This window comes from Rousettus aegyptiacus, unplaced genomic scaffold (assembly GCF_014176215.1).
Source record: "Rousettus aegyptiacus isolate mRouAeg1 unplaced genomic scaffold, mRouAeg1.p scaffold_m13_p_8, whole genome shotgun sequence".
In the NCBI taxonomy this organism is placed as follows: Eukaryota; Metazoa; Chordata; class Mammalia; order Chiroptera; family Pteropodidae; genus Rousettus; species Rousettus aegyptiacus.
In genome coordinates this window covers 110,321,791-110,333,818 of record NW_023416311.1, presented here as the reverse complement: position 1 = coordinate 110,333,818, position 12,028 = coordinate 110,321,791, and the positions used below count along the sequence as shown (strand labels likewise).

General features: G+C 47.6%; 1 protein-coding gene across 15 annotated transcripts in view; it reads left to right on the top strand.

Moving 5' to 3' along the window:
- Nucleotides 1–12,028, top strand: part of ADAMTS16 (ADAM metallopeptidase with thrombospondin type 1 motif 16) — a 120,493-nt gene that overhangs the window by 40,217 nt on the left and 68,248 nt on the right. For all 15 annotated transcript variants that reach the window (XM_036225537.1, XM_036225536.1, XM_036225543.1 and 12 more), the window contains 5 exons: nt 3,177–3,272; nt 6,328–6,476; nt 7,566–7,738; nt 9,436–9,566; nt 11,481–11,604. In XM_036225537.1, coding sequence (XP_036081430.1) covers nt 3,177–3,272; nt 6,328–6,476; nt 7,566–7,738; nt 9,436–9,566; nt 11,481–11,604 — 673 coding nt within the window. The remainder of the gene's footprint in view (nt 1–3,176; nt 3,273–6,327; nt 6,477–7,565; nt 7,739–9,435; nt 9,567–11,480; nt 11,605–12,028) is intronic.

Genomic DNA, 12,028 nt, shown 5'->3' with positions numbered 1-12,028 from the left:
GATCATTGCACTTGGTCATAATCTACTATTCATTTTTATATTTTGCTAATTCGATTTGTGAATATTTTGTTTGGGATTTCTACATCTGTGCTCTTGAGTGATATCACTCAGAAATCTTGTTTTCTTATAAATGCCTTTCCAGATTTTATATCAGAGTTATATTGACCTCATAAAATGAGATGGCAATGTTCTTTACTCCTTCCTCCCGGCCCCCAAAGAGCTGCTTGTATTAGATGGGTTTTATGTCTTTCTTAAATGTTTGTCATAATTTACCAGTGAGTTCTGTCTGTGGGAAGGTTTTATAATTACTAATTCAACGATGCTGACATATATGGGTTATTTAGGAGAAACTCTCGCTAGGCTGACCAAATTCATTGAAAAATAAATTATCAAAAGTGACACAGTTGTCCCAATAAATTTCTCTGTTTTACCTATATAGTTGATGTTTTACCAAAAAGTTGTTTGCAGCTTTCTCATTTATCTTTTTAATGATTGTCAGAACTACAGTAATATTTCCTACAAAGATGTCGTGTTTTTTCCTCTCCCTTCATCAGTCTAGCTGAGTTTATCAGACTAATTAATCCTTTCAGAAGCATCAAATATTGCTAATTTTTTTTTGAAAAATGTGTTGGATTCTTTTCTATTTTATTAAGTTCTATTTTGTCTTTATTATACCCTGTCTTATGTGTCTTTTTTTTTTCTTGCTTTTTAAGGGATAAACTAGATGATTTTAGAAATTGCTTCTTTTTCCAACATAACCATCTAACTTTATTTAAAGCTATTAATTTCCTTCTAAGCATTATATTAGCTATATCCTGTTAGGTTTTTAACATTAAGTATGAAATATTTTCTTATTTAAGCAGTGATCTCATCTTTAACCAATGTATTATTTAATTACCAAATAATTGGCAGTTTTCTAGATAGCTTATGAATTTTTATTTATAATTTAGTTCAGATTTCTTCAGTGAATATACTCTATAAGCATATTTTTATGAAATTAATTAAAATCTATTTTGTAGTCCAGCATTTGACCTATTCTGGTGAACATTCAATGGGCACTTGGAATGTATGTGAATTCTGCAGTGGTTGGGTAAAGTGATCTAGAAATATCTATTCTGTTGATTAGTTTGACATATTATTTATGTCATCTATATCCTCCATGATATTTGCTACTGGTTATACCAATTTTATAGATACGTGTTAAAATTTCTAACAATAATTACATATTTTTAAAATGTCTCCCTTTAGTTGTATTAGTTCTTGCTTTGTGCATTTTGGAGCTGCATTTTAGTGTAAACAGTTAGGATTGTTATGTCTTCCTGATGCTTTCATCGTTAAAAAGTTTCTTTCTTTATTGTTGGTAATGTTACTTTTCTTGAATTCTTCTTTATCTGCTATTACTATAGCTACACCCGCTTGTTTAAGACTGCTCTGCATGATATCCTCTTCAATCCTTCGCTTTCAATTTATTTGTGCTCTTATATAAAATGTATCTTTTGTAAACATCCTTTAATTGGGTGTCTCCTTTCCAGTTGAACCTCTCACTGGACTGTTTAATCCATTCCTATCTAATGTTATTGTTGGTGTGGGGGATCTGGTTATGCCCTTTTTGCTATTTTTTTTTCCTTTTGTCTCATTTCTTTTTTATTTCTGTTTTCTTTTAGATTAAACTTCTTTTTAAAAAGTTTTTGCTGTCATTTGCTTTTAGCTGTACTTGCTTGTATTAATTTTTAGTGGTTGCTTTAGAGATCATAGCTACATTCTTGATTTACAATTTATGTAAAATTAACATTGTTCCATTATATATGACGTGCAAGATTCTCATAGAAAATAAGCCCACACTATACAATTATTGTCACGTGTTGTATTCCTATGCGTAGTATAAAGCCACATGATACAATAGTATAAATTTTGTTTTAAAATAGTTGCTTTTAAACAGAAATAAAATATAAATTTATGAATAAAATAAAATATATATTAATAAGATCCATGTGTTTACTATTTAGTATGCATACTTCCTTGTAGGTCGGTTCCAAATGGCATGATGTTGTTATGGCCTAAAGGACTCCCTCTGCTGTCTCTTGCAGTGCAGAGCTGGCCACAAAGCATCTTAGGTGGTCATTAATGCACATTCAGTTTTTCCGAATAGTTTTCCTGAATATATAAATCTGAATATTTTTTTCTTTATTCTATTTTCTCCTTTAGGCACTTTGAAGACATAATTTTATTTTCACCTGGACTCAGTTGTTTCTGATAAAAAAATCGATCATCATTTGTGTCTTTGTTCTATCCCTTATCACTTGTTTAGACAATTCAGCAAGTTATACATTAGTGTTATTTTACAGTTCAGTTTCCACAATCCCATTTTTTATAGTCTGTATTTCTGTACTGAAATTTTCTATTCGTTCACTCATTAGTTCACTTTTTCTTTTATGGTTTTAGCTATGTTATGACGTAATACATTTTTATTTTATGTTTTATTTACATATACTACATTATTCCAGCAGGCGAATCCTTTCGATCCTCCGAGGCTTTGTTTCGTTCCTCCTTATGCCTTGTCTATTTCAGTTAGTCCTGAGCCATGGGGCGTGGCCCGTGTGCTAGTTTGTGGCTCTCACTCACAAGGTGTGGGGTCGAGCTCTCCACTGGAGGCTCGGGCTGCTCACTGGGTGTATCCACTCTGCGCGAGCCAGCTCCGTGCAGCCCAGGGCGTTCAGCCCGCACCTGCCACCCCGTGCCATGCCACGTGGACAGACGGATGGATGGACGGACGGATGGATAAGCCAGCAAGTTTCCTAATCAGTTTTAATTTGAAAGTGGGGATTCAGACTTAGAGAAGACGGTGAAAGATAAGGTCGAGAATAAATTGTGGTACGTTAGGTTTTATTGTTTTGTTCATTTTACTTTTCTGTGGCCTGCTGCAATGAGTTGAGTAAACATATTTCCCTTGTTAAGTTAGTGAATTTATAACAAGTAAATACAAATAAAGTTTCAGGAACGGAATTCAGCTCAACCAAGTGTAGCACATGAGTCTTCTGGGTCCCCTGTCACGTGCATCTGCCGCTAAGTAGGTGTCGTTTGCGACTTACACCACGTACCCCTCAGCGCCTCCAGTGGTAACGTGTCACAGGCGTGCGGACCGTGCGTGACGCCAGTGATCTTTCTTTCCCTTTCAGGACATCTGCACAGCCCTGTGGTGCCACCGGATCGGAAGGAAATGTGAGACTAAATTCATGCCGGCGGCGGAAGGCACTGCTTGCGGGCACGACATGGTGAGTCCCCGCCGTGGGGCTCGTGGGGTTTGCCGCCCACGCATCTCCCCCCCCCTTCTGCACTGGTGTCTGGAGCCGCATCCTCCTCACAGACCCGTGCAGACCTACGCCCATGCCGGAAGACTGTGTTTATGTCGCCGCGGTGGAGGGGACGCCCCCCTCTCCCTCGTCCGATGGTGCTGACGAGCCATCTGCCGATGCCAGGCAAAGGCGACGGCTGCATCTGTTCAATGACAGGAAACGTCAAGCCCCTGACACCACTTCACCACGTGAGGAGCCAGCTCCAAGCCGTGCTGTCAGAGCCCCCGGCGCTGATCCGAGGACGCTGGAGCGGACAGCCCGCTTTGGCCTCTGGCTGCTCCCGCAAACAAGGAGCTGGGCAGGAAAAGGAGGAATACGTAAGGCAGCAAATCGAGAGAGTAACCTTGTCGTTAAAGGGAACATAAGTCATCTTAGGCCTCGAGAGCAATATTTTAATCCTTTTGCTTTAACCTGAGATTGCAATGTTTTTTTCTTTTCAGAAGATCAAGTATTATTGACAAAGGTAGAAATATGCTGGACCCAAAATATCACTAACCATTTTCACTCATGAGTATCTGATCTTTTTAGTGATACTAATAAACGTGAAAAGGAAATGCACGCCCAAATATCGCCGATCTGTTACATTTAAATTCCAAAGTAAATGTATCGCTCTTTAATATACTTAAGTGAGAGCATAGACAGAAAGGATTTAAAAAGGTGCAAAGCTAGCGTATGCTTTTACATTAAATGATTGCAATGCCAACTGAGAAAATGCAGAGAAATAAGGTAAACTTACCTGAGAATGGCCCCTGGCAACGATTCGCCCTGCACACGTCAACATGCTTCATTTTCAGTCTCTCGCCAGGGTTGAGATTCATATTTAAATCGTTCGAGTGATCTAGGCTTCGGTACTTAAATCAACTCATAACAAAAAATCTAGTAAAAATGCGTTTAGTTTCTCAAAAGAAAGAAAGGGCTACACTGAGGTTCGACAAAGCGAAAACGCCAGTTTCCCCAGGACCCCAGGGAGCTCACCGGAGCAGTGAGCCAAGGCGACCGTGACCTCCCTGATCATCACTGATTAAAATGGATTCTTTAGGGAACAGTTTGCAAAATCAGGCCCATGTCCCGAAAGCTCGGCGCCCCTTCCGTCGTCGCGCAGGACTGTTCGTCACCCAGGTGCGGGCGGCTCTGCCGGCGTCCTGCCGCCCTCGTGGCCATGAGCTGCTGTTTTCCTGGGTCATGCCATGGCCATAGCTACCTCAGAATAACCCGTATGTTCTGGTTCCATCGGATTTTCCTCAAAAGCACAGTCCAGTTGATTTTCATTGGTACTTCAAATGATTTTCTCGTGTTTCCCAAGGTAGCTTTTTTCTTCATATTAAAAAGAACAGTGGTTTCTCCTCAGTGTCTCAAAAAATTCTGCTGAGCGATTTGTGAACACGGAATCATCATTTAAGGGTGTTAAGGGTACTGTGGCAAAAATAGCAAGAGGTGGATTGCAAGACTGTGGTCCGCAGCGGGAACGGCCGCAGCAAAGGACTAGGAAGGACGCAGATGTCCCCAAGAGGACCCCGGCTGGAAGGAGCCCCGCCGGAGTGTGACGGAGCCGCCGCGGGGTGAGGCTGTGTCTACGCACGTCCGTGAACCGTCCACGGGGCGTATTTGGAAAACTATGGAAATATGTTGTGCAATATAAAAAGAAAATGAAACCAAATTTAATTAAAGTCATTTCTAATACCAAAAACGACATGAAATAATTTAACCCGAATATGTATCAAGTCGCTGGCCATAAGAGAGATCATCTCAAGCGGCTTTAAAACCTGAAAATATTTTCCGCGTTATCCAACTTGCCGATTCTCGCTTTCACGTTTGCTGCGCGAGCAAGCGCTGACCAAACGGTGTCGTAAACGAAGCAGAAACAGCCGCAGCCAACGCCCGACCCCCCGCCCGCGGTGCGGGGGCTGCGCCGCCTCCCCCGTTCTCTCCTTTAGCGCTCGAGGCCATGTCACTGAGCTGGGGGGCACAGGGACCGCGGGACTTCCCAGTCACCTGGGCCGTAATGGAAGAGAGACTTATTTTTGCTTCTGGGAAAGAATCAAAGAATCGAATGGATGAGACTTAAGTCCTCAGAATCAGTTATGTCCTTAAATTCAATTTTTTTCTTCTTTAATATCAAACCACTTGAAATTGCCGTTTCTGTGTGCCAGTAACGGTCAAAAGTTTTAGCCTAATGCATCTATTAATAATGGAAGTATTTTTATTTTCCTCCCATAAAAGCAGCGTTTTTCCCTCTCGGCCCAGCCCTCCCCTCCAGCCGCTGGCCAGGCTCTTTGCTCTGTTTGGGCCAGCGGCAAGGGACCAGCAGCTTGCTTCCCTCCTCTCAGCAGATGGCCGGGTCTTCATTTAAGGGCCGCCAGGTCCACAGCAAACCGCAGGCGGAAGGACCAGCATCAGGAGCCCAGCGCGAGACCAGCGTCGCCTGCACGTGGGGCGAAGGCGGGGGAGTCGCGCGGCGTTCTCACGAAGTCACATGACGAGCAGGGGACCCGATCGCCTCTCCGGCCCCGTGGGGACAGGCGAGCTCCGTGCGGGCTGCTCCGTCGCCTAAGGAAGCCGCGTGGCCTCCGGCCCCGGGCCCAGGTGCCTCGGGGCTATGGCCCAGCCAGCCGGCCGAGGGGCTGAGTCCCGGGGAGCCTCCCGCTGGCCTTACCACCTGCGACTCAGTCCGTCATGGAAACGAGGGGCGAAGAGCGCGTAGCTTTGGCAGAGGGCAGCGTCCCCTTGGCCGGGAGTGGGGTGCGCGGGCGCAAGGCCGAGTGGCTCGCGGCTCGGAGGCTGGGGCGTCGCCCTGGACGTCTCCTCCCTTCCTGCGGGGGAAACAGAGGTGTCGTCGCCGTGTTTGTGTGACCTGCGGCCGGAGAGCAGGGGCGTCCACGGCCACCAGTTCCCCCAAACCCAGGCCGAGCGTTGCAGGGCGACCACGCGCCTATCTATCCGTGAGTCATTGCGACTGTTTGTCTTTAATTTTCAGTGGTGCCGTGGAGGCCAGTGTGTGAGATACGGCGACGAAGGCCCCAAGCCCACCCACGGCCACTGGTCGGACTGGGCCCCCTGGTCGCCGTGCTCCAGGACCTGTGGGGGAGGGGTGTCCCACAGGGACCGCCTCTGCGCCAACCCCAGGTAAGCGCGTCCCCCTCCCAGGGCAGCGAGCCCTTCCCTGCCACGAGCCTCCGCGGCCCTGACCTTGAACTCGGTCACTCTTGCCCTGTGCCTCCTGTGTTAGTTTTAGAAACGCTGACCAGGAACGCCATCTCCCTCAGCATTTCTCAAGCAGTGATGATCTCTTTGATGCAATTTACCAAAGACCTGCCCATTGCAAAAAAATAACAGACCCAAACAGTGATATTTCAGAATTGGATTTGAACCCTATTTACCAAAAATGCCAAGGGTCAGCCTAAAATAAAGAAATCACAGGAAAGGCTTTGAGAACACAAACACGAATCAGTAAGAACAATTCGTTTATGTAAAAAAACACCCTGTTTTCCATCGAATGCATTTAGCTTCACGACACGTGTTGTCCGTTGTGGCCTGTGGGAAGCTGAGAGGCAGAAGTCAGCAGTGTGGCGGAGGGGGCGGGCTGCTCAGCCCTCCGTGTGCGCCTAGCTTCGTTTAATATACAAGCCACATGACTGTCATAAGTCACATGACCGTCATTTCAGTCCCGTCTTCAATGCACGAGGCCCAGTAGGCTCCCCGAATCGGAAGTTCGGCCTCGCGCTGGTGTGTCGCGTGGATTTGGGGGGGGGGGGGGCAAGGGGCTTCGGCGGCGCCGACCAGTCGGAGGGGACTGGTTCTCCCCACCCAGCCTCGTGCCGGCCCGTCGCAGGAAACCGGTGGAGGAAAGGAGGGAAGTAGCTGAATTTCTTTCTCAGTTCCTCTTTCTGTCGACCGTAGTTCTGGGGGAGCCTCCGCCCTCCCTGAGTCACCCCTCCTTTATGGAGTTTGGGGAGCAGAGACGCTCACCCCGTCTCCTGCAGAGGGATGCTAGAGGCGGCCGGGAGCAAACTCGCGCAAGCCCGCCATCCGCATCCTGACCACGGGCTCATGCGTAAGGGAGTGCCGGTGGCCACTTAGAAATGCACCTTTGTTGTTTAATTCCCGTAAGTAACTCAGCATCATCTGCCCCATCTCTCCAATACGCCTCATTTCAAGGACGGGGTGAGCGGCCATTGAAATGTGAGGTTTCTAACTCCAAATCATGCGTTGCAGACCGTCGCGTGGAGGGAGGTTTTGTGAGGGCCCCTCGCGCACGCTGCAGCTTTGCAACCAGCAGAAATGTCCCCACGACAGCGCGGACTTCCGCGCCACACAGTGCGCGGAGTTCAACGGCAAACGCTTCCGCGGGCGGCTCTACAGGTGGAGGCCTTACACGCAGGTGGGAGGTAAGTCCCACACCCCGGCCCCTCGCCACAGCCTCGCCCTTCGTTATCTGTGCACGGTCTGGTCCGTGAGATCCGTGGCGTGCTCAGACCAGGCGCCACCCCGCGAGGTCACTGGGGCGGGGGTAGGGGTGGGGAGGGGGTTTGAGTCTGTCTGCCCCGGGGCTGCTGGCATCTTATCTGAACTTGACCAGCTGCGTAGCCAGAAATTAATAAGCCAACTAGACAGCATACACGTAATACCATGAAATCTTCAAAGAAGTGATAAAAAATTCAAAGGATATGTGATATTGATAACGCATCGATGTTTATTTTTTAATTGCAAATCATAGTACCTGACGGTGATATTAACATAAGCACTTTTCATTGCCAAAGAATGAAAGAGTAACTTTAGTATCTTTTGGAAAATCAGATAATTTTCAAGTATACCATATTCAGAAAGTCTTGATCTATAACTATAAACCCAGACGTTTATTTGTACTATTTGTAAGATTCTACTCTTCAGTTGGAGAGAAACATGTATTATGATGATTTAGTTTGAACTTGGCAGCTCGAGTGGCATGATTTAAGAATAAATTCAAAGAACACTAGTGTCGTTCTTTGACACTGTGAATGTCATTCAAGTAACACTTGACGGAGGCATAAGCCGGACCCTCTCCTAAGCCCCTTTTACCACCCAATATATACTTTTCACAGTGAGGAGCTTACAGAGATAGTAGATGCTGAAGGAAAATCGCAAGCAGTTTCATACAAAGTGTATTTGGTTGTGTTTTAATCTTAGCAAAACTTAAGTGAGACTCAAGTAGGCAGGAGAAAGAAACAAAAGAGCTTTGAATCGGGGTCAGAATATGTGCGCTGCTCCTGCTTTGCTAGTCATCAGTAAATAAAATAATCAGTCATGGAATTATTCAGTCGTGTCTCTTGCAAAATAAAGAAAATACCTGTAGATGAGTCCTGGGCTTATGAAACTCCTAAGGCAGACAAAATTTTCATCAACAACTATCCCCTTCTTACCAAGAAAAGAAAAAGGAAAAAAAAAAGATTTATACAAAGTTTCTGTTAACTATATAAATCATAAACTCTTGAAATACATTAAGAGAAGAAGTAAACTATCTGCCAATCTTAGGTATATAATGATACCTGTATTCTCCATTATCAGTATTTTTTGACAATCTGTTTATAGAAAATATTGTTCTCTGGAGATCTCATCTAAAAGTGATTCCTTTTATCAGTTGAAAAATATTATGTATTTCTTCAACCGCATTAAGCTATTAAGAAATTAAGTAACTTTTAATTCTCAAGTTACATTTTATTTATAAGAATTTTTCATATTGTCATACAGTGGTAGTGACTTTTTGCATTTCTACAAAATGGTAATTACACCAGTAGAATAGTGAACAGCAATGTTGCAGTAAGTCAACAAATGTTTATTGAATGCCTACTATGTGCCAATAACTGCTTAAAGAGCAATGACCAGTAAAAGACAGAGTAAAAATTAAGAGTAAAGCTTAAAAAAATAATGATAAAGGGAAAAAGCAAACCTATTGAAGCGACCATACAAACATGTCTTTGCAATGTTTTATTGTGTGGGAGTTATTTTATGGGCAAAAAAGAAAAACAAAAGTCTAAAATTTAGAGCAAAAATGATCAGAGCTTAAGTATCTCTCTTATTTGTGTTTGTGTGTGTATTTTTTTTTAAGATCAGGACTTATGCAAACTCTACTGTATCGCAGAAGGATTTGATTTCTTCTTTTCTTTGTCCAATAAAGTCAAAGATGGGACTCCATGTGCGAAGCATAGCCGTAATGTTTGTGTAGATGGGATGTGTGAGGTAATAACGATCATTCATTCATCCAACAAACATCTCCAGACGGTCTGCTTTGTGCCAGGCAACTGCGAGGGGCTAGAGAGGCCAGGCACTTAGAACGAGCCCTTTCCCTCCACGTCACAGCCGGGGTGGGGAGAAGCCAGGTGACCACGTCCCGAGACGCACGGCGGTTCATCGCCGCGGAGCAGAGACGAGCTGATTCTCTCTGAGAGGCGGATCTGGGATACTCGCAGGGCTCCTTGCAGAAGGAAGCTTCCGAGCTAGATCGGAGAGGGTGACTAGGAAGAGGGGTGTCGGGGAGACAGGGGGCAGGGAGGCATGAGAAAGCATGGGGTGGTCGGAACCGATTGGGTCTTCAGAGAACTCGGCAGGCCCGGGCTACTGGGTGCCAGGGAGGCGAGTCGGGAGGCAGGGGCTCCGGGCCACCTGCTGCCTGCGTGGGGAGCTGGGTGTTTACCCTCATGTCCCCAGAGGACAGGCACTGGGACAGGGAGCAAATGGGGTCGCAGGATGAGGCCGTGGTGGCCGAGCATTAGCATGGGGAGGATGGCAGGCAGGGGCGGCTCAGGCCGGAGGCCACTCGGCAGCTACCGCAGGGCCTCGGGAAGGTGTGGACCCTGAACTGCCTTTGGAGGGAGACTTAGGACACGGGCCAGGGAAGACTTGGTGGCCAAGCGAACATCGATCGGCCTCAGAGCTCGTCACCATGAGCAGAAGGAAGTAAGATATGGAAAGAATGTCCTTGCAAGCAAAGGGGTGGGGTGACCAGATCAAATGCACTGCGCACACGATGGGCCGTCAACGAAGCAGTCACTGAGCATTCTCATTCGCTGGGGTCCGAAGCCCTTTCTAGTGGCCTCCGGGTTGCAGGGCCGTGGTATAAACGATACCACGTGCTCGAGCCCGCGGTGCAGTCTTTTTAACGCATGAAGACGAGGCGGGGCGGCGCTTTTAAGATCTTTTTTCAGCTTTAAAATGCTCACATCTCTACCCGTTTTGTTTAATGAGTAGTTGATTTGTTAAATATTTCATTACTTTCAGGTAGTCTTGATGCAGTGTTGAAATCTCTCATTTATAATGACGAGATCCAACAAGCTATGACACGCGAGGTTTGTCGGCTGTAAAACGTGAGCTGGCCTGAATCGGTCTGACGGCAAAAGCCTGAGCCGAGCCGAGGCTCCGTGCCAGTGTGGTTTTTCCCGCTTAGTGCGAAGACGTTTTGTTACAGAAACGTCACTGCTGTATTCCGGGCTCAGCGGAGACTTTCGCATTACATGCACTTTACGTTAATTATCTTCGTAAAATCTGAAAGTCTCTGAAATGCACCTGGCCCTAAGGCTTACGAGCAAGCGAGTGCGGACTACAGCTGTTTCATTTCCAAATAGATTTTTTTTTTACATCTGTAGACAATGCCGCTTATCAGGAAAGCGTCGTAGAAGTTGTGGGGTTTTCGAGGTTTCGGGAGAGCCAGCAAGGACGTCCTTTTCCACACTGCTCCACGTGGCACGTGGCTCTCTGCCACTGCACGGGGGACACACAAGACCGTGGCATATTCAGTGGACCCTGGCAAGGACACACGCTTGTCACTCGCCCTAAGTGCTCTGTGTCTAAAATTGACCCTTGCCTCGCCCGCGATGACCTGCTAGACCTCATTCAGGGCTCAGGAGACAGTAGCTGCCCAGCAGTGCTGACGAGTTCAGGCGAAGTTGGCACTTAGAGCTTTCCCACTTTGACTCTGCGGAGCAGCGTTTCAGCCTCGCTGTGCACATACTGGGTATCCAATAAATGTTTGTTAACTCGCCCGCGTGGGCGCAATTTTCGGCTGTGGCGGGGAGGCAGTTTCCCGCCCGAGGCCTGTGACTCCACTCCTGTTGTCTTTCCTTTCATGAACGACGTGTGACCTCATGGGTCCTCCAGAGAGTGGGCTGTGACCTCGTCCTCGGATCCGATGCCACTGAAGACTCTTGCGGTGTGTGCAAGGGGAATAACTCGGAGTGCACGACGCACAGGGGCCTCTATGCCAAGCAGCACCGCACCAACCGTGAGTACCGGCCGCGGGGCGCGGGGGTGCGCGGAGGGGGTGCGCGGAGGGGCTGCCCAGGGCGCAGGGGTGCGCGGGGTGCGGGGGTGCGCGGAGGGGCTGCCCGGGGCGCGGGGGTGCGCGGAGGGGCTGCCTGGCGCGGGGTGCGCGGAGGGGCGGCGCGGGGCGCGTGCTGCGCGGAGGGCTGCCCGGGCGCGGGCTGCGCGGAGGGCTGCCGGGGCGGGGCTGCCGGGGCTGGCGGGGGCGGTGTGGCTGCGCGTGGCGCGGGGTGCGCTTTTGCTGCGGGGGGGTGCGGGGGTGCGCGGAGGGGCTGCCCAGGGCGCGGGGCTGCAGCGTTGCTCGGTCACCTGAGCAGGAGCGGTCTTGAGCAGAGTGAAAATTACGACGCTCTGCTCTGACTGAAAACTAAGCTGGTTTGTTACTC